The sequence below is a fragment of the Trachymyrmex cornetzi genome, unplaced genomic scaffold (assembly GCF_001594075.2).
Source record: "Trachymyrmex cornetzi isolate Tcor2-1 unplaced genomic scaffold, Tcor1.1 scaffold127, whole genome shotgun sequence".
NCBI classification, from domain to species: Eukaryota; Metazoa; Arthropoda; class Insecta; order Hymenoptera; family Formicidae; genus Trachymyrmex; species Trachymyrmex cornetzi.
In genome coordinates this window covers 289,573-312,523 of record NW_017295839.1, presented here as the reverse complement: position 1 = coordinate 312,523, position 22,951 = coordinate 289,573, and the positions used below count along the sequence as shown (strand labels likewise).

The 22,951-nt window shown below is 34.4% G+C and overlaps 1 protein-coding gene across 1 annotated transcript in view; it reads left to right on the top strand.

Annotated features, from left to right (window-relative positions):
* The first annotated feature begins 5,401 nt into the window (after positions 1–5,401).
* The window catches only part of LOC108770405 (thrombospondin type-1 domain-containing protein 4), a 74,178-nt gene continuing 56,628 nt past the window's right edge, over positions 5,402–22,951 (top strand). Inside the window, exons 1-2 of the mRNA XM_018521978.1 lie at positions 5,402–5,767; positions 8,911–9,042. Coding sequence (XP_018377480.1) covers positions 8,933–9,042 — 110 coding nt within the window. The 5' untranslated portion in view covers positions 5,402–5,767; positions 8,911–8,932. The remainder of the gene's footprint in view (positions 5,768–8,910; positions 9,043–22,951) is intronic.

Below are 22,951 nucleotides of genomic sequence, written 5' to 3'. Positions count from 1 at the left end.
ATTATTTATGTGATAATAATAACTAAAAAATATGTTAAGAAAAAACTAAAGATTTTCAAGCAAGGTGTATTATTATTAGTAGCACAATTGACTATATTTGCATTGAAACAGCTATAAATACATGGTTGTCCCAAAAACTGATTATAAATTATAGTTAAATTATGATAATTGCATCCATTTTTCCTCTCGATATAATCAATTAATTTCTAATTAATACGATATTTTGGAATACAGTTGTAAGTAAACGATGTAAAATAAATGATATAAAGAAGAGAGCTAAAAATACAAGTTCAAAATATTTTAATTGAAGAAAGGATTAAATGTGTGTAATTCGCTTGTCAATCAATACCAATTAACACTGCAATATAATAATTCATAATCGATATTACTACTATATTTAAATAATTTGTCATACATTGTTTGCAATAATGAAACTCATTTAATGCTATCCAATTTCTATTTTAATTTAGCAAGTTAATCAAACGTACCACTGTGTTCCAAACAATTAAATTAATCCTCTCGGTCGTGATTTGATCATATGATCAGTCTACATATGCAGACTGATTCGTGTGTGTAAATTACCATACTGCGTGAAAACGTAGTAATCAATTAACGATTAATTAGCGATTGGATTTCAATCTCCCTTGGTATTTTGTTGAATCGTTTGCCGCAGCGATGCGCAGAGACCTGTATCACTTTCGACAAATTATAATAACAAATTCAATTGAAATACTACTGGCGTAGCAAACAGTCGATAGATTTCTCCCAAGGAGGTTAATAGGAAACATGAGGAGTCAGTTTTTCTTCTAAGTTTCACTGCGTTTGCACACTCAAGCGAGGCGATTCTATGACATTGCAGTTCCAATTTTCTGCGTGGCGAAAGGCTCGACACCGGTCGTCGATACGGAAATCGACAGTTAATCCTCTCAGTCGTAGACAGCTCAATGAAAGTTAAGAGCCTTCTTGCAAACAGATGTCAATAAATTACTCCGAACTGCAATAAACACATGTTTTATATGAGGGATTAAAAATCTACCTCGAGAGAAATTGTTTTCATTTCCATTAAAGGCAAAGATTCAATTTACAAACTGAATTATACATTACTTCAAAGTAGTCACATCAAAGTAGAAATTATACGAGATTAGAAAGCTTTTCGTTATTTCGTTAGCTTCTGTATTTATAAATGTGAAATAAATTAAGTAATTGTAGGTTGTAGAATATGAATTGTTGCATTGTATAATATAAATCGATACTAAAGAGTAACATGTCAAATTATGTCAAAGATTGATGTCACGCAACGACCTACCGCCTGTTTCTGTGAAGTTATCGTGTTGTATCACGAGTTATCGTTCGTACACGCGTTCAGTATGTAAATGTTGACGGAGGCTGGGATGAGAAACGGTCCGAAAGACTATGATATAACCCGTTAAGAGGCTATTGGGCCAACACACGGGCCGCAATCTGTGGGCCCACGAGGCAACGAAACATTGTGGGACGCCTCTTGCTTGTTTTGTCACCTAATTGTAAGATCCCTTGCAGCCTGAATTTCTTAAACGTCACCTTCTAAATATTGGTTTTGTGTGCTATCTTAATTTATATCTCAATTAACACTATGTAGTTTTATAATGATGCAATTTTTTATGCTGATTATTCTTAATCGTTTTTACATCAGTTTATTATTATTATTATTATTATTATTATTATTATTGTATTATTTATTATTTTGCACGATTTGTTAAAACTTTCTGTTAAAATTTCTAAAATTTAATATATTATCCTCTCGATCATCATTATGTGAAGCTGTTAAAAGTTGATATTTTTTTATCTTCTAATCTTGACCGCGTATCTTATTTGATACCTTTTAGTGGAATAATTAATTTTAATTTGATTTTTAAATTTATAAAATAGGAAATATCAATCGGCGATGATAAGAGAAGGTATGTTCCACATTAGCGCATCAATTGAAAGCCGCTGTTAAATAAATCGCGGAGGCGTTTATCGTCGATCAGTCGGCAGTCTATTTTTGAGATGGAAATCCTTAGCGCCGCGTGTTGCTTTATCACCGTGAAACCGCAACTATGCGGCTTCGCGGATCACAATGCTTTATAATTAATAAATCACGGCGTGACTGAACTTTTATCGGTGGGTCTCGACCACCACGAAGGACGGTTATGGATGTCGCACTTTACAATAGCATTCGACAGGTAATCGCCATGACTGGTTCTTTGTTAACAGTAAGTCTAAGCAAGACGGTCGATTGCTCGACAAGACGCGTCTGTATAATAGCGCAAATTCGACGGTAACTGGCAAAACCGGAAAATGGAAAACTATGATTTATGATTACGATTCTACGTCAAAACTATAAATTTATATATATACGTATGATTTGACTTTTGATATACGAAAATTATAACGTAAATTTCACGAAAATGAGTTAAATATAAAGACTGCGTAATTGGTTTTACGTTATTTACAGTTCACTTTCTTTGTTTATTCGGACGTTAAATATTCCGCGTTGTGTAAAGCGCATTGTTTTACGATCTGCGATTCTGAAAGCTTCAAGCTGTAAAATGCAGTAGCTGCAGTTCGCGTTACGCGGTAAATAAAAAAGCTCAGTGCGCTTCAGACTGACGTCGCTGACTGGGCCGTTATGTTTGACGGAAAATAAATAAATGCTTGAAGCGTTCCTCGAATTACTATCGTGGATCGCGTATTTGTGTAATTGCTCTCAAGTAGAAGAGTGCAACCGTATTGAATTCAGTTATTGATTATAATTGTAAAATTATACGTGGATACATTCTAAAAAATAGCGGCGTCTATATATATATAAATCTCATTATTAATATTAACATCAATATGATGTGGATTTAACATCATAGGTTTTAAATCCACACCATGATAGTGTTGATGAAACACCAACACAGTGAAAATTATACAGACATCGCATGGGTGTTTAAATCCACACCAGGATGTTAAATACACACCGATATTTTTTAGAGTGTATATGTAATATTTTTCTAAATTTTCTATTCTCGCATTCTCTTATTTTGATCAAACTAAACTTTATCCTATTCGAATATCATCATGTACAAATCTACATGTTTTGTTATACAAACAAATTTGTATTTTTAAATTTATTATACCATTTCTATATAACTTGTGATACGTTTTATTCCTCAGGGTAACGCTCATGTTATTTTTTTTCTAGGGTGGAAAAATAAAAAATTCTGCATTACTTTTATAATGATAAAAATTTTTATTTTTCATGTTTCTGCCTTAGAAAAGAACTCATCGCTACCTTGATGTTTATTTTTTACAAATAGATATTATTTTTTTTGAAATTGTTGAAAGATTTCAATTTCAACTCTAACTTCAAAACTGTGCGTTTAAATATCGCAAGTATAAAGTTATGCCCAATATAGTGGACGTTGATTGCCAGTGGGTTAATTACCGGGCTTAATCGCCCAACGTAATTAGTTCTGCATCACATTGTATCGCACAGTTTGCACGTTATAAGACAGTCCTCCCGGCTCCGTCGCGATTCGTCTCGGTATTTTACGTGCGATCCGTCGCGCTAGTAAAAAACTCGCGGGCGATTCGCGACGAGCGACTCGAAGGAGAAGAGAGGGGCGAAAAAGGGTGAACGGAAAAACGGGAAGAGATAAAACGTCGCTGGTGATGCGCTGCAACGTTCCACCGGAATGATAAAGGAAAAGCCACAAGTCTAATCTCGTAGGTAGAGTTTTACGGCCGCGTCTCCGTATACCACAATTACAGTTCGTTGAACCTGCCGCGAGAAGGGCGCGCGAGAAAGGAAAAGGGGCACGTCGGGATTTCCGTCGGTGTATTTAGCGCGCAGATAACGCCATTTTAAACAATGCTTCCGATTATCTAGATGAGATTCAACGGGAAAATGGGCGCGATAATGGCTGATAACGTAGTAAACGCGCGCTTCTGCTTTTGTGTTGAAATCGTTTGCACTGTTCCTGTTGTTTTGAATGGCCCTTCTGCTACTTTCTGAGAAGAGATGTGAGAAGAAAAACAAAGACAAAGGAAGCGAGAGAGAAAGAGAGAGGTTACGATACAATTGCATGTCCAAATGAATAAATTTGCGCACTAAATATAAAGTAATATTATTTTCAAAAGAAATGCTTTTAAGGTAATTAAAACATAACCTGTGTGTGCAGCTATGAATTTATTTTCCGCCGGTTTTCAAACGGTTAACTTTAAACTGAAATGAGTATATAAAATCACTAATGATTTAAAGTACATTTGAAAATATTTTTAATTAATTTATGAATATATTTAATTAAATTTGTTTTTGATAAAATAACGAATAAAGTCCAAAACTTTTCTTTCTGTTCTCATCGTGAAAAAGTATTAAAAAAGCACTTTTTACGCTATCGCTCGGAATATTGATAAAAAAACCACATTCGAGTGATTTATGAACGTATATAATATATAACAGTGTTCAAAGCTGATATTAAGATATTTTTTTCGATAAATATTTGTAAATAATTATAATACTCGTAAATAATCAGAATGTTCGTTACATATTTTGCCTTTTTATCTATATAAGCCAGGCGATTGATCGGCAACGTGAACAGTCGAGGGTTATTCACCGAATTATTGCTGTTGTTAGATATCAAAAGAGTAATCCAATTCCCTGAGTTAAATAATATTTTGTTACTTTTAATCTCCACATGCAAAATGTAAATCAATCCATATTTCTGTAATTAATTTTAAAGTAAACGACGTTCATATTAACGTATAAGCTCAGTAAATAACAAATTAAATTTATGTCAAATTTAATATATTTTCTTGAGTTAAATTGTTTAGTTAAATTAACGACATATTGAATAGAAGCAGTGATAACTTACAGAAATAATTAAATATCAAACAATAAAATTGAAATAATAATATTATCACAAAGGATTTCTATTATCTTTTAAAAAATAAAAATATCAATAGTAAGAGGGCCGTTAGCGCGATAAACAGTGCAATTACATTTATACAAATTACTTCAATATATCAAACTACAATACAAATTATCATCAACCAAATGGGGTTGGTGATTTGTATTGTAATTTGATTATGATACATTAAAGTAATTCGTATAAATGTGATTGCGCACTGTTTATTGCCCCGACTTAATGGTCCTCCTAGAAATGATTAAAAACAAATTGTGTATAATTTGACATAATGTGAATTTAACAGCGTACCACCGCACCATCCCGCGAGATACACGGCCGCGGCGCAACATAACGCGCGTAGAGGGATGCATGCGCGGCGCGGGCCTCCTCCCCCTTCTCTCGCTCGTGTGGTCCACCACCATACCACCCCGCGGACCTATATATTTCCCGGAGGGTCTCCCACTTTCGCCACTATCATTCCTGTCGCGGCGGCGTTCGTGCGCGCTACACACGCCCGCCGTCCTTCCTGCCGAGTTCACGCGGAGGCCGGAAGCCGCGACTCGTTTCTCGAACGCGTACGCATCTTCGCGTCTCCTTCTTCCTTACATCGCAACCCTTCGACATCTCCACGTTGGTTCAACTAAGTGGTGCGGCTCCTTTCCTGTCTCATCTCCTCTTCGAAAGGGAGAGCGATTGTTGTGGTTGCGTGCACTTTCGGAACGAGACCGGCGACGTGCAACCCCTTTTTCCGCGCGGGGTTGCGCGAGGGTTACGGGACATGTGTGCCACGTGGGCTGAGACGGAGGATCCACCTGCCGCTCCTGCCGAGTGGGATTAGGCGAGCAGGCACGACGGTGAGTGAACGAAGCGGTCAACTACTCCAAAAAATAGTATTAAATTTTGTTTATCCACTTAACTTTTGAACGTAAGTCTTTTATCGATTTTCTAGGAATGTTATATCTATATATAAGAATTCTAAAACTCAGTTATATATATGTATATATAAGGCCTGTTCTTTTCTTGCGCGATTCATCTTTTGTCTTTTTCCCTCATGATAGAGAAAAAAAAGATGAACGGTGCAAAAAAAATTTAGTAAAAAAAACTGGCTTATGATGAAAAATTACACTTTGCATTTAAAAATTAATATTGATATACAGGGTGTCCCGAACTTTTTTGCCAATCACTTTTGTGTAGATAGAAGGGATTAAACTGAGTCGAAAAGTCCTCTACCATTTTGCTATTTTCGCAGTAGTTAACAAGATATTAATTACTAAAAATTGCCAAATATTGATCTTGAATAATTTTTTACTCAAAATACTATGAACTTTACAGAAAAACTGCAAGAGACAAAAATCATTTATTTTCTTCTCTAAAGTTCTGAGAATTTTTTCAGAATTTTTTAATATCATACTTTCTCATGTTGGTAAAAATAAGAAAATGCAGTACTAAAAAGTTGATAAAAAATTCCGAAAAAATTCTTAGAATTCTATGAGAAAAAATTAATGATTTTTGTCTCTTGCAGTTTTTCTGTAAAGTTGATAGTATTTGAGTAAAAAATTATTCAAGACTAATATTTTGCAATTTTTAGTAATTAACATCCTGTTAACTATTGCGAAAATTGCAAAAAGGTAGAGAACTTTTCGACTCAGTTTAGTCCGTTTTATCTACACAAAAGTGATTGGCAAAAAAGTTCGAGACACCCTGTATACTGATGAGAAATATCGTTTGTTTATAAAAATATCTAACTATTTGGATACTACATATACTACGTATATTAGAAATATTAATTATCGTTCATAAATGTTTTTTTTTAATAATTAAGTGACACATTAAAAATTATACATAATAGGTATTAGATTAATTATCAGGATGTTTCCAATGTTAGAAAAGAGCAAACAAATAAATGTAGTCGGTTTCTTTTCAAATATTCTACGTATGATATATGTAATTTTATTTTTCGGTGCGACATAACGCTTGCGTATACATTTTTGAATGTGTTCACTCGTTTAAAGGCTGTTATGGTGGACAAAAAGTCAAAGATGTCAAACGCGTCGGAAAAGGCGACGTCGGAGGAGAGCTGGGACAAATTTACCATCGATTTTTCCTGTAATTTATCATAGGGCCGTGCTTCTCTCTGCGCACTCACATATTCCTCGCAGCTGTTCATACAACAGATCCTCGCACGTTGTCTTGCGACTAAAACCGCAACATATAGACGCTTCTTTATATCCATCAGATAGCGACTTAATATATCAACACCGTAAATTGTGCCATTACAACTCTTATCAGACCAATTCGTCTGCGAGTGCTCTACTCGCAAATCGCGCATGTAATCACAGTTTTCCCGATGTCTGGTTAAAACAGAATTGTTAACTAAAATAGAACCGAGAGTATCGCAAAGCATTTGCGTAAATTGATTGGAAGTACGTCTGTAAGTGATATCCGTTTTGATATTATAATAATGTGCGTTCCATTAACTGTTATGTATGGAAAAAACGATTTTGCTGCAGTATTTAACAATTTAACTGTAAGATATGGAATCAAAAATCATTTTGTTGGACTATCGAAATAATTATGTAGGAATTTTAAGCATGATAAGTACTGTAAAAAATTTTGACAATCAGTTTAAGAATCTTATATAATTATTTTGATAGTGAGATTTGAAGCGTCAAAGTTATTTTTAGATCTGTATTGCTAAATTTTTAGATATTTTAACAAAATCGTTTTTTCCGTGAATTTCTTTAAGAATTCACAGGGAAATCGTCGAAACTGTTTCTTACTCATTTTGATAAACTTTAGATATGTATATTATGGAACATAAAAAAATATTATACCCATATTTTATCTGCTTATTTCAAAGTTTAGGGATCGAAAGAATCCATGAAAATAACGGATTTTTTTTTTATTTTCAACGAATATCTTGGAAACTATGAGGTATATAAAAAATATTTTCTATAAAATTTTATGGTATTTTATACTTTTAGTGTATTCACATTTTTTGAAAATAAAAAAATCCGTTATTTTGATGGATTGCGTGATGTCTAAAAATATATATAGGTCCAATATTTTATTCTTTACATGTACCCAAAGCCCAACAAAATCGATTAGATCCGACGGTTTCCTTGTTAGTAGTAAACATTTTAAAATTGCGTATTATCGTATATAAGAGGAAATGACGATATTGCGCGATAATTACTCCGGCTTCGCTGAAATTTGATGTGGTTATCGATACCGTTGAACATTGTATAGAAAATTATTTACTTACTCGAATTATCTTCTAAATGTAAATAACATTCATCTGCATGTTGAGGATAATTTTTGACAGTAATGCAATTTCCGGATTAATTATCGTTATCTATTAGCTTTCTAACATAACGTGATTATAAATAATTACCACACTTGACTTGCTGCAGAAATCATTGATTTTGATTAACTAGATAACTTTTCTAACTAGCTTCGAACGTAAAATAATTGCATTAAATTACATATAGAAGTAAGAGAATATAATTGATAGGTCGTTTATTTGAAATCAATTTATCTCACGCTTTAATTATAATGTCCCATAAAGTGGCTACATTATTACAGTCTAGAAGAGAACGTATTGAATGTGCTTGCCCTAATTTTTTACGTCGTCGACATACATGCACGCACATTTGCGACACGCGTCGGTGTTGAAATAATTACTGAACCGTCGGCTCTCCGAGCTGTTAGTGTTTCCAGACGTGTCGTGAAGCTTTAAGAGGAATTCAGAGCGAATCTAATAAGCGCCAGCGTGACGACGGATGGCGCATTAAGCTTGGTCGCGACGTTTGGATGAGAAAAAAAGAAACGGGAAGCTTAACCTTCTGAAAGTTAAGGCGATCAAGTCGGCCCTCGTCTTGTCCCTTCCGTTCGTCTCGCTTCTTGCCCTTACATGGCATCGTGATTTGTTGCGTAGCGTCTTTCTTACGCTGTCTGTACCACTTGTCCTGTTAATGACTTCATGTTTCGTCTACAGGATGGCCTGAGCCTCGGAGCAAATGGACCGTTCACGAAAATCGAGAGATGACCCGCCGCCGCCGTGCATCTTTTCCGGATTTCCGCATCGACGAGGTCGCCGGCGATCCACCGTGATCAGGCTGGATTTCGGGTAAGTAGCGCTATTATTCTTATTCGAATTTATTTACGCTTGTATAAATTTTTACGTCTTCATATAGACATGGTACAGAAATAATACACTCAGAGAAAAGGTTGCTTCGATTGATTAAAGAAATGTTTCTTTGCTATACGATTAAAGAAACAATGTTCCTTTGATTTGTAAAAAAATTTCTTTAATTTAAACATTATTTTTTTAAATTAAATAGAATTTATTTGATTTAAAGAAATTATGTTCAAATCCAAGAAATGATCTTCAAATCATGATTTGAAAAGTTTAATGTTATTGGATTCTTCGAATTTGGCTTTAAAAATCTTCGACATGTACTGATCGTCGAATGTTTTCAAGACAGCTAAACTTTAGTGCAACTTACTTTTCGTCTTTTTCTAATAATTAACAAAAGACGAGTAAGTTGAACCGAGATTGAAGTTAATGAAACCGGCATAAGATCTTCAAAGACGGATAAATATCTGAATTTGAGATTCTCTCCCAAAAATCTGAAAGATTCGAATCTCTGTATTTTTAATCACATCCGCGATTTCCTCACATTTTTGCTGATACTTTGCTGACCTTTGTACTTTCTAATTCTGGCATGATCGAGTTAGAGAAATAAGTCTCGACACGCTGAATTCACACCAATTGAAGCTCAACACATGAGTCATGTACGTTTTAAATTGTACATTCAGGTAGAACTTTTTGCCATCATGTACCTACTTCATCATACTATTATTAAAAATTTAATACGCATATTTTTCGCGTACATGTTGAATTGTACACCCAGAGAAAAGGTTACTTCGATTTAAAGAAATGTTTCTTTGCTATACGGTTAACGAAAAAATTTCTTCGATTTGTGAAAAAATTTCTTTGATTTAAACATTATTTTTTAAAATCAAATAAAATTTATTTAATTTAAAGAAATTATGTTCAAATCCAAGAAATGACGTTCAAATCATGATTTCAGCAAAGTATCAGCAAAAATATGAGGAAATCGCATATGTGATTAAAAATACGGAGATTCGAATCTTTCAGATTTTGGAGAGAGAATCTCAAATTCAGATATCTATTTATCCGTCTTTGAGTATCTTATGCCCGTTTTCATTACCTTCAATCTAACGGTCCAACTAACTCGTCTTTTGTTAATTATTAGAGCTAGAAAAAGACGAAAAGTAAGTTGCACTAAAGTTTTGCTGTCTTGAAAACATTCGACGATCGATGCATGTCAAAGATTTTTAAAGCCAAATTCGAAGAATTCAATAGCATAAAATTTTTCGGAGATAAGAGGTCAGATATTATAAATTATTCAAGATACTCACGTTGAAAATATACATTCGAGCCGGACATCCTGTGTGGCATCGAGCTCCACATTTGAATAACACGCAGGCCTGAGATACCGCTTGAAAGCGCGCTTTTTGCGTGCAAAATATGAAGCGCGCTCGCGGAAGATACATCGAGAGTAACTCGCTGCACGCGAGTGAGTTACGATATAATTAGGCGCCGGTATGCAAAACGGGAGATACTCGGTCGTTAGAACATACAGGTGGCATTGATGAATTTATAAGCGCTGTTGAAGGTAACGATTAGACGGTGAAACGTTTACAGTAGTTACTATCTCTTAATCTTTATGAGTATGGATTACTATCAAAATAAAGTCAGATAAATGTACATATATCAAGTAAGCAGCAGAAGATAGTAAGAAGTTTTTAGAAAATTTAGAAGTATTATTTAAACGTTACAAGAAGAACAAGAGCTTTAGAAAGATCAGAAATAAAAAAAGTATAAGAAAATTAAACAGATCACAAGTTATAAAAATAAAGAGTTGGAAAAGGATACATTAAAACTCTTTCAAAATTTATTTTGGAAGCTCACTTCAGCACGAAGAAAAAAGCCGCTCGTTCGCAAATAAAATTCTGATATTTGTCAAATCAATATTTGTTAAATTAAACGAATAACATGTTTTAAAACAAGATTTTATCTTGTTGGATGTTGACTTAAGTATATAAATATTTGAATTAAATAATCACTTGTACTAAACGCATGTAGTCAAGTTAACAACTTTTTTTCTCAGTGTAGAATAGTAGAAAGTTTTCGGAAAAATTATAAGAAGTTTATTCAAAAGTTACATTAATAATAAAAATTCTAGATAGATAAGAAATAAAAAATAGAAAATTAAATAAATCAGAAGTTAAAAATAAAGAATTGGAAAAAATAAAATTTCTTTATGTTTATCTTTATTACTGTAATCACATTTATACGAAGACATGAAAATTCATACACGGAAAAAAATGTTTAGTTGAATTAACTGAAATTCTGGTGGAAAATGAACGATCCAGAATTCTAGTTAGATCTACAAGATTTCTGGTTAAATAAAAAATAAAATTTCGTTTATCTCTCTTTCAAAATTTATTTCGAAAACTCACTTGAATGCGAAAAGTCTCTCGTTTTTATTATACATTGCAAGAGTAAACAGTTTTGTCTCGGATTTGACAGGTTCTTATTAAGTCATGAAACTCTAGCGTCGCCTAAGATCGATTCGCGCGATATGCGTAATGATAACGTGCAATTTGAGCCGCGGTGTATTTTACGAATTAATTTTAAACGGGACGAAGCGAGAAGACCGGACGAGCAAGAAAACGCCTATTCTCGCGCGAAATAAGACCCTTCGATCATCAGCTCGTCATCTTAACGACGGGACGTCTCTCTTTTCCCCGATGCGTACACCGCGGATAACATAACGCCGGGTGGTTTATTCTAATGCAAACACCTCTCGTAATAATTCTCTCGATGTGTGCGCATCGTGCACACCAAGCCTGCAGAACGGGACATCAATCCTCGCTCTCGTTACCTTCGATGCTCCGGGCAGAGAATCCCTTGTTATCCGCGGCCGTCTCTCTTTATACCATGCTCATGCCGATGCCGTTGCATAATTACCGGGTCTCGATCAGGCAAGTACATCGTTTTCGCGTCGGTTTCCTCGAAAAAAAAAAAATGCAGGATTCCGATCTTCCCGCGCGTGTCTCGTCTTTTAGTCGATTCTTTTCTCGAAACGTGGCTTCACGTGATATTTGGCCTCTGCATCTAAATCTTCACTCTCGCATTGTTCGTTGTACGGCAAAAGTGACATGACGATCAATGATTGCGTAATATCTCAAATATCGTGTAATAACATTGATCGTTCAGGAGCTCGAAGCCACTTTAATAAAAAACGAAGGATGTAATATGTGAATATGAAGATTTAAAGTAAAATTTTACTTTTAGGAAAGGAAGCTACAAAATATTACAAAATATAAAGATTTTTCAATTCGTTTTATATTATTATGATACATATAATGTATTTTATGTCAAGTTTTCTACAGTTTAAAATAAGTTTTTACAGCTGCATGAAAATATTATGAAATTTAAAAACTAATACACGCAGGTCTTTATTTTTCACGCATTTTTCTGTAATTCTTTCCTCTCTTTCTCATTACATTACATAATTATATCCGGTTTTAATTTTTTGTAAACAAGTATTTTAGGATTATTAAAGTTGGCTATTTTCCGGCGCGAAATATCTTTATGCGTCAGAAACGGAAGAACGTGAATCTCTGTAAATTTCTCTGTTCCCTTATCTCGAATTTTTCCGTGGTACGTGCGCGGAACAAGTGCTAATTACTCCTGTTTTAATAGCGAAGTAACTGCGGTGCATAAAAATTTCTGCAGCGGGGTTATTAAATTCCCGCTTTAACAGTGGAAGCAGACACAAAGCGTAGAAATGCGAAAAATTAGTCGTGCCGTGCCGTATTGCGGTTATCTTCTGTCTCGCGCGAATGTTTTGCTGCACTGAAATAAAAGCGCCCACTTTTTCTGCCAGAACAAGTATATAACGTTTTATAACACTGCATAGAGTTAATTATATAAAAGTGTAATAATGTACAATATCTTGCTTTTTATCATGACGATGTCGAAATTAATTCTGACGAAATGAAGCCGAAATTCGACATTATTTATGAATCTGTATTTACTTTTTTAAGAATCTCGAGCAGCCTTTGATATTCATAATTCATGAATTATAATAGTTAATGAAAATGTTAAAATACAAGTACGTAAAAAAGTTCATATTTGATCGAAGTGAGTCTTACTGTTTAGTAATAATTTGTATGAATTGTACAATTTATTATTTATCGATCTTGAAGTGCAATCCTAAACTAAGCTGGAATATGTAATATTACAAATTAAATTGACAAGTAATTTAATAATATCGTTAATGAATACTGTAAAGAATTATATTTTTCATAAATTATATTCTTGGTAGCACAAATCATCACAGATTACACAAATTACGAGTTATTATTGATCGAACGCCGAGAGCAATCGACTAAAATAAAAACAAAGTATTTCACGTGGATTCGTTTCTCGAGATTATTCACCGCGGGGGGGTTAAACGTGCCTGGCTACCTTGTGAGTGCACTTTTACCGTGTTCTGCGACGAATAAAATCGTTCGGCGCGGCGAAACGATTCAAGAGAGAGCCCACACGTCGCTCGTCGACGTTGACGTCCGTGAAGGTACAATAACTCGTGCATCACCCGCGTGCAACGTTAATCCCCTGCCAGTGAGGGGATGAACCTCCCTCCTCTCCTTGCCCCTCTTCCCCCAGAAGAAAAAAGTAAAATCGACGGCGAACAATAAGCAATCTGTGGCAGGTCCGTATGGTAATTATGTTGAGTCTGGACGTGCACGAATACGATTACTGCATAGGCCTTCCGTGGATCACATGCGGTACACATTACATACGGTATGCGGTCGTTTACCGGAACGAGTACACAGGGCGTCCCAGAATCCACGCACTTTCCCGCAATCGTGTATCTCCGAAACAGGACCAGAAAAAGTCACGATGTCTTTGTCGTTTAGTTTTTATGTTAGATACAGTCAAACAATACATGGATTTAATAAATTAAATTTTAATTACGTGAATAATTAACAAAGCTTTATTATAATTTAATTATATTATAATTATATTATAATGTTAATTAAGTGAAACTTAATGTAATCGATGGATACAATATTAGTTATATTATAATATATTAAATGGAACTTAATGTAATTAGTTAATTATATTTATATTACAATATTGAGTTTCCATTTACAGTATTAACTTTATTATACTATTAAGTAGAGCTTTATATAAATAAATATTTGACAGTCATCAATTTGGAATTTAACTTCAAAGCTTTCTACTTTGTTAGATTTTTTAGAAGTGGGGATGTCAATTCTAATCTGATGAAAAGTATTATATTTGAAAGAAAACTCAATATTTCTGAAACTCTGTTTGTATATGTCTATTGTGTATGTAGGTACTGTTACATCTGTGACACAAGTTTTTCTTATTGTCTCTTTGCATTCAACTGTTATCGCTCTCTGACAGAAGAAATAAATCCAGCTATATAAAGTTTCTTTGACCGAAATTCACAGTATAAATCTTAAGAATTACTTCTTTTAGAAAAAAGTATGCATTGCTTTTTATTTACTACATTTTGTTTATTTATAGACAGAAATTTTAAACAGAATTCATGAATATTTAGAAATGAATTAGCGAGTCAGTCTGAAACTAAAGCGATCGTTTTAATGATGAAATAGTAATTTCGGATAATAATTTGAAGTTTTCCGTTTTAACTTTAATCGCTCCGAAATTTCTTTAACTGACATTCGCGAATCCAATGTACTTTAAATTAATGTATCTTCGCTTAAAGTTAACTTAATCAAATAATTATTTTTTCTTTTTGAGAATTAAAATTTGAAGAATAAGATTACGCGTAACTTAAAATTATGCGAGGTTGTGAAAAACAATTGTTATAAACAATTTTTCACAATGTAGTTGAAGGAAATGTCAACTGGATTCGCGAATTAGGGTTAAAAGTAATTAAAATCGAACGCGTTTTGCGAATCACCGTGTACAATTCGTCCGCAGAGCAAGGGCACTAATTGTAAATGCATATGCAACGACTTTATACGTGCGTTCGTCGTTCGCAACGTATATTGGATCGGTCAAATATCGAGCGATAACCTGGAACGAACGAGAGCGGGCGACCGTTCACCTTTCCGAGGTGCGAATTCAAAACCAAGACGGAGCAACGCGACGCGATTAATATCGATTATTTACGACGCGCTTATATGGAAGAACGAAGGTTTAATTGTACGCACGCGGCGAATTACCGTACAGACACGTAAACGCAATGTGCGCGCGTTACGTCTATTAGCCGCGCCTCGAAAACGAACGCGTCGGAGAAATCTAAAGGGCAGCGCGCCGCGACGTGCGAACGTCCTTTGATCTTCGCCGCGCGCGCGAAACGTGTGTTTCCGCATCGTGTGCATCCCGCCGAGATGCATCCGTGCGCAATTGGATCACGGGATTCACGGGTATTTTAGCGTTTTGCACATCGTAATATCTCTTAATCTGTCGGTACTTTGCGAGGACCATCGGTACCTCGTGTCGGAAATCTGACAAGGAAAGCTGACAAGGCAGCTTTCGGTAAGACGAGCAATCTGCACCTGCGATATCGTGCGCTGTAAATGCAAAAAATTAATTCTGTTTGAAAAAGTATATATCGCTCCGCCTTATTTCAAAAATAAAATAATTTAAAAAAAACATGATTTTCGAGTTATTAGAAGAACGAGTTAAATAAATATTATCACATCGATTATATATATCATGAACTAATTTAATAAAGAATTGTCAAACTTCTTACTATTAAAAAATGGTGGTTTAAAAAAATCTAAATTTTTACAACTAAAAGAATATTTTTTTAAGAGTTATGAAACAATGATAAAAATGACGTTTAATCATGTTAAAAGCATACACAAAAATTATGGATTGCATTTTGTTGGGCCATCAAAGTATTTATGTAAGAAATTCAAACATAATGAGCAACGCTGTAAAAAATTTTGATACTTTAGCAATTAATTTAAACATTAGTAAAAAACTGAGTGCGAGCGTGGCGTAGCGGCAGCGCACGAGACTGCTTCGAAGAAATGCCAAAAGATTCCGAGTTCGATCCCAGGCAGAAACAAAAAATTCTTTCGAACGCTCGCAGCTCCTCTCGGCAGGCAATGGCAAACCACCGAGAGTATCATCTTTGCCAAGAGAGAACTTCTCTAACACAAATCGTCGTTCGAAATCGACGTTAAACAGTAGGTTCCATATGACTGTGTACAATCAGTGTGCGCACCACAATTCATATGAGAGAACAAAACAATAGAAAACAACCAAACGAACACAAAAGTTGTTAGATTACATTAAAAAAATATATTTGAGATATAACGTCACTCAATTCTTATACGTTATTTCGGTTCACAGAGTCTTCTTCAGTTAACATATATGATAAATAGCCTAATAATGTAACTGCAATTAAGCAATTTATATGTTATGAAGAAAACTCTGTAAGTACTCAACGTGTTAACGTACCTATATATGAATTGATTAATATTATATCTCAAATGTATTTTTTATTGTAATTTAACAATTTTTATGCTCGTTTTGATCGTTTTCTATTGTCTTGCTTTATCAAATTATTAAGCGTTTTATGTTATTGTCATGTTACTGTATGAGAGAAGTCACCACGCTCGACCACGAGCATAGGACTGAGATGATAATATTACGAAAATAGTTAAAATATAATTAAACAAATGTGTCGTTTTTACATTAGGATCTTTTTTACCTCTTACTATTGTTTTATTTAATTGAGCCTAATTATTAACCTTTATTAATTTAATCATCTTACTTATAATTATCTCTAGTAGCACAATTCATCGGTGCAACATTGGCCCAACATATCCCCAATGTATGTCAACGTTTAACCAATGTTTCGCCAATGCATTGTGCTGCTCGGGAATTTAACAAAATTATTTTCAGATCTAGCTAAATTTTCAGATATTTCAATAAAATCATTCTTTCCGTGTGTCTTTAATAATCAATAATTTTTTGTCAAGTTAAGTTAGAAAAATAATTTTTCCCTTTTCTGGGAAACTTAATTTCTTTTATTAAAGCGGTTTCTTTGCGCTTAAATATTTCTGTGTGAATTTAGATATACATATCTGATTTTAAAGAATGTATACAAATTATATGTATATAAATCACAGAAATATCTAGACACTAAGATTCGCTGTAAATGAATATAGAAATTTCCATATTTAATTAGATTTATTCTCATCGGCCCAAATTCGTATCATATTGTTTAATTTTTCAAGTTGTGTCTTTTGAAGCAAGAGAGCGATATTTAGCTTAAAAAATATTTTCAACATCACGCAAATGCAGTCTCATTAACAGAACATTTCTGTTCTCCAGTAATCTCTTTATGAAGACATCCAATAGCGAACTTAATTAATTTGTTTTATAAGAATTGAATTAGAGAAACGAAAAATCATTAACTTACCCGAGCGTTTGTTACCTCATCGGCAAACGACGAAGCCGGCGGCATGGCATCAAAGTTTCCGTCGTGCACACGCGTGCGTTTATCAACGGCGATACATGGATTTGAAACAAAATTACATGCTTTCAAAGTCGTCCACGTACGCGATTAATAACCCGCTCTCGCGACCGCCGTAGATTAACATCATTAAATGGCGTAATAGAGCGTCGTATCTCCGCGACTTTCAAAGGCTCTAATGACGCCCGGGGCGAACTTGCTCGGTAATTGCAAATCGAGCGTTTCTATTCCGCGCGAACGCGCGTCTCGATCGATTTATTTCAAGCCGGTACCGAGAGGTTCCCTCGAGAGAGAGAAGGAGCGAACGTTCCCATCGGAACTGAAGATAGAATCGCCGCAATGAACTCGCATTCGTCTCATGAGTACATACGAACAAGGAGAGTACATACAAGGAATACTATTCATAAGTCGAGCGGAACTTAAGAGCAGCTCATGGCGCCTCGTAAAGCGTCTAGTCACCTCGTAATTTTCATCGTTGGATTTTTTTATCTGTAAACGCGTATTTACGAATATCGGCATTGCGCGTGCTTCTAGCCAGTCTCGACGTTTTACCGAGGCTCGGATATGCGATGCGAAATTGCGAGGCGCGTCAAAGAAAATGATTTATTGCACGTTAATCTTGTAGTCTTGGAGGTAATAAACTATACAGTTAGTTTTTCTTACATTAATTTCGAATATCATATCGTTACGTTTTAATTCCATTGAAAATTAAATCTTAACGATCTAACATCCATACTATTATGTGATATACTGTAAGATATATACTGTCTGAAGTATGTAAAATGTTATATTATTTTCGCATTATCTTTAAACGTAGTATAAAGATTTTGTATTATTTTTGCGTTATCCTTAGACGTGGTTTTTGAGGTAATAAGTCATACAGTTTTTCTTACATTAATTTTGAATGTCATATACCTAGTTACGACTTAACTTTCAATGTTTTGGAAATTATATCATAACGATCTGGTGTTTAAAATGAATGTAAAAATGACTTTGTACAATTTATTACCTTGAGGACGACATACGTCTAAAGATAATACAAAAATAATATAAAATATGTTTTATATACGTCAGATGGTATAGTATTATAATCTTATAGTATATGATATAAAATAAATGAACAGAATAAAAATAAAAAGATAATATCTTTTAATAAGAACGTATTTTTACGAGAAGTATATCTTGGAAAAATAATTGTCGGGCAATAAGTCTTTACGCGCGATTATCTGTTATAGCTTTCTTCTTTTTTTTACGGTTGTCCTCCTCGTCCCATAAAGAGATTATCAATCTCCCAAGAGTGAAATTCGCGTCGATGCAACGGGCACCTTGTAGCTTTCGTCAAGGGTATATATTTCTCCGTCACGTGATCGCGCACGTACTTTGTCGATTCGAGGATGTCGAGACGCACGTCGCTTCGGACCTCTCACGAATTCGTTATCGAGGCCTCGGTAAGTTGATTTCCATGTCGTTATCTGAGCCTATTAAAGACAGCCGCATTAAAGACAGTCACATGGCAGTTGCACCATTCAATATGCCGCATAATTTTTCTCAATCTTGATGTTCCACATTCAGCTTTTCCGGGAAAAAAAAGAACGTTTTCAAATATTTTTATTTGTATCATAGTATTTGTGGCTTACGTGAACAAGGTGATCGAATTTTGAAGGAAATAAATTTATGGATAAATCTATCTCTTATTTTTAAAAAGAACAAAGTTCTATAAAATTTGCTAGACTATCTAAAAATTTAGCTGGATACGGATCCGAAATAATAATTTCGTTAGATCGCTAAATAGTTATTATGTAGAATGCTGTGTTAACGTCAGTGCTATAAAAATGTTGACATTCTAAGTAATCAGCTTGAACATCCTACATAAGTAATTTTGATGATCCAAAAACGAAATTATTATTAGATCTAAAAATAATTTGTTGGATCATCAAAATAATTATATAAAAACCTCAAGCATGAAATGAGCAATAATTTTGTAAACAAATTTGATATTCTAGCAACCAGCTTGAGCGTCCTATACACGATTATTTTGATGATCCAAACAAAATTATTTTCAGATCTGTATCTAGCTCAATTTTTAAATACTTCAACAAAACCGTGTTTTCCGTACGTCATTAATTAATATAATGTTTAAAATCCTAATGACTTCATATGTTGCATCATTAATCAACAAAAAGACTTCCGGTAACGTAACATTACTAAGAGTATAATTGAAGTTGCAATGCGCTCACGCGTTATTAAGTATTAAATTATTAACAATGCAGCGGAAGTGAGATTTATAAATAAGATGGCAATATATTGCTTCTGCTATTACATTCCTACGTTGTGTTCTCGAAAAGAAGTTCGCATCGAGTAATCCACGTTCTATGCCACGGCAAAGAGTCTGTGAGCGCGCGATGCATTCGTACTGCATCCGCGACTCTTGTTCTCGTGTGCCGAACAGGTGGTTGCGATACAAACCGAGTTTGAAATACGGTCGACCCTGTAACAGCCGGGAAATTGCGCGAGACCGACTCTTATTCGACTTCGTTCCACTACTAGATATACTCGCAGGCAGACCGCTTGTACCCAGAAAGAATGATTTTGCTGTGGTATCTAACAATTTAAGTAGATACAGATCTGAAAGTAATTTTAATGGTCCATCAAAATAATTATATTGGATGCTCGAACCTACTAGAATGTTAAAACATTTGAAGTATTGCAGTGTGTTATACTTGAACGTCCTGTGCACATAATTATTTTGATGATTCAGCATATTTTTTTCAGATCTGTATCTATCTAAATTTTTAAACACTAACTAAACCGTGCTTGTCGTGAATTCGAGCGGAATGATTTTTTTTCCATGAATCACTTATGAATAGATGCTGTTAAAGCGCACTACTCAATTTCGTTACATTATACATATAATATTTCGCTCGTAAGACATAGTGCTTAACTAAACGTTTTACCTTATTTGTAGACCAGAAAATTACAACGCTGAAATTACGCGTGTTACTCTCAACCAGCTGTGAAATATTGGCGATAAATTTATTTAAGTCTTCGTAAAATTTATCACGAGTTGAGAGTAGTTTGAGAGACAACGTTATAAACTTAATACATCCCTAACTTTCTTTTTCATTTTGAAATGAAATAAATAAAGCTGTTAGATGGAATCGCGGATTAATAAATTTTACGATCAGTGGAAAAGGAGGAGATGGAGGAAGAAGAGATGTAGGAAATGTTCGAGCAGCTGTATAATAGGATTCCACTAGAGGCACGAATAACGTTTCAGTCGTAGATTTATCCGACTGCGGTCGCTTCCGGTGATCAATAATTTCCTAAGCTTCGGTTAAATGACCCGCGCGACTCGTCTGTTTCTCGCGGCTATTTGCGGCCGCGGCGATGCCGTACGCTTGAAACGCGTGTTGCCACAAGCGAGTCATTGACTCTCGTTTCTCTCGGGCGGAACTTGAAACTGATGAGAATTTGACAGTCCGTACGGAGCACACGATTACGCATCACGAGCGTGTCCCGATGTTTCCGGCAATTGCGTGCAATTTAGAAATCCGGCGTTTGTGCATAACGCACGCGTCAGGCTCTACCATGAGTTCTGTTTGCGCGCGAGTCATTATCGCGGTCGTTGTCGCATCTCGAGAAGACCCACACCCCATTACCGGCATTGTATCTGCATCGACCAGTCATCGTTCGACTGCGCTAAATGCAGCATCGAGTTGCAATGACAACGACGACGAAGCTGACGCTCATTCACGCCATTCCACGCACCTCGAGACAGACGTACGCATTGTCTACAATTGCATGTGTCATAGTGCGTCGAACCCAATGCGATCGATTATATCGAATCTTTCCAGAATTGAAATTTTAATTCCAACTGTCTACATCAAACTCTGTCTGAACATGTTATTTCAGTAAATGATAAGACGTCTTTATCAGGCATACTTTTCTGTTCTCAGTTATATTATTTACAAATATGTGTATCTGTCTATAATATTATATTGCACAGTAAAATCATTTTGTACATATTTGTGTTAAAATACCGGTCCTTGTTAAAATTTTAAACATATCCGAATGTAATTTAACATAACGTAATTATGTTATTTGAATATTTCGTGTTAAAATATTCGATCTAAAAGTTTCAGTCTCACGCTTCCAGACCCGGGTGTTAAAATACCGGTCCTTGTTAAAATTTTAAACATATCCGAATGTAATTTAACATAACGTAATTGTTATTTGAATATTTCGTGTTAAAATATTCGATTGAAGTTCAGTCTCACGCTTCTAGACCCATCGGATGAGTCATCTCTCACTAGTTCTTCTTACATTTGATTATTTAATCAGTGTAATTATTAAATCTATGTTGTATCGTCAGATTTTATGGAGTAATATCAGACCTCTCATAATTGTTTCTCTCATTTTGTACTTAATTGATCAATGGTAGAACGCATCAAGAATACAACTGGGAGCATGTTGATTTCTGGTCCACTTAGAGTGTTCGACTTTTTAATTTGTTGAGCTAAAGATTCAAAGTACAGTCAAAACATTCAACCAAGTAATTTGAATAAAGAACATTAGCGCTCTAATTACTATACTTTAACTTATTAGCCTTTGTTTTTGCTTTAATTTTTATTAATTTAAGATATTATAAATGTTAGTTTTATCGAAGTAATATGCTTTCATAATTTGCTTAGAAATTATGTCAGTGTTACATTTTTTATTAATTTTGTACCAAATTTGTGTTACATCCTAACGTATTCATCTTATTAATACAAAAATGTTGATGAACCGTTTGGGACACATGAAATGTATTACATTTAACACAAATTTTCTAACTATATATATACATATATTATTGTCAATATATAATTTTTAAAAGGAAAAATTTTTATAACAGAATGAGAGAACCATTTCTGAAAATCGTTCGTAACAATTTTGATATTGAAGAGCTGTTCTTACATTCTAATGAGGAACCACTCGAGATTTTGAAAAGTTTTACTCGCATTCTTTGGTTTTATTAGATACACATTTTTATATTGATTGCGAATTTTAAGAGTTTTTTATCCTGAAGATGGTTGCAAATAAAACAACTGAAACGTTGATTTTTTCTTCTTGACTTGTATGAATTAAAGAAGAAAAGAATTTTGTATGATTATCCACAAATAATAACTGTGTTCTAGCTCTTATTTGCCTGAGTTTTATATTTATATTAATATTATTTTTTATTATATTAACCGAACATTTAATTAAAATTATTCCACTCAACACTCGATAGCTATTACCAGAGATTCTTTTTTTAATGTATTATAAACTTCGAAGATAAAAATTTGGAAAAACACGAGCTGTATCAAGTAGCGAAACAAGAACGCATGTTCAAATACCATGAGAGAGAGCAAACGAATTCCTTCGCGTGTACACAATACTTTTAGTATCGATTGGAAACCA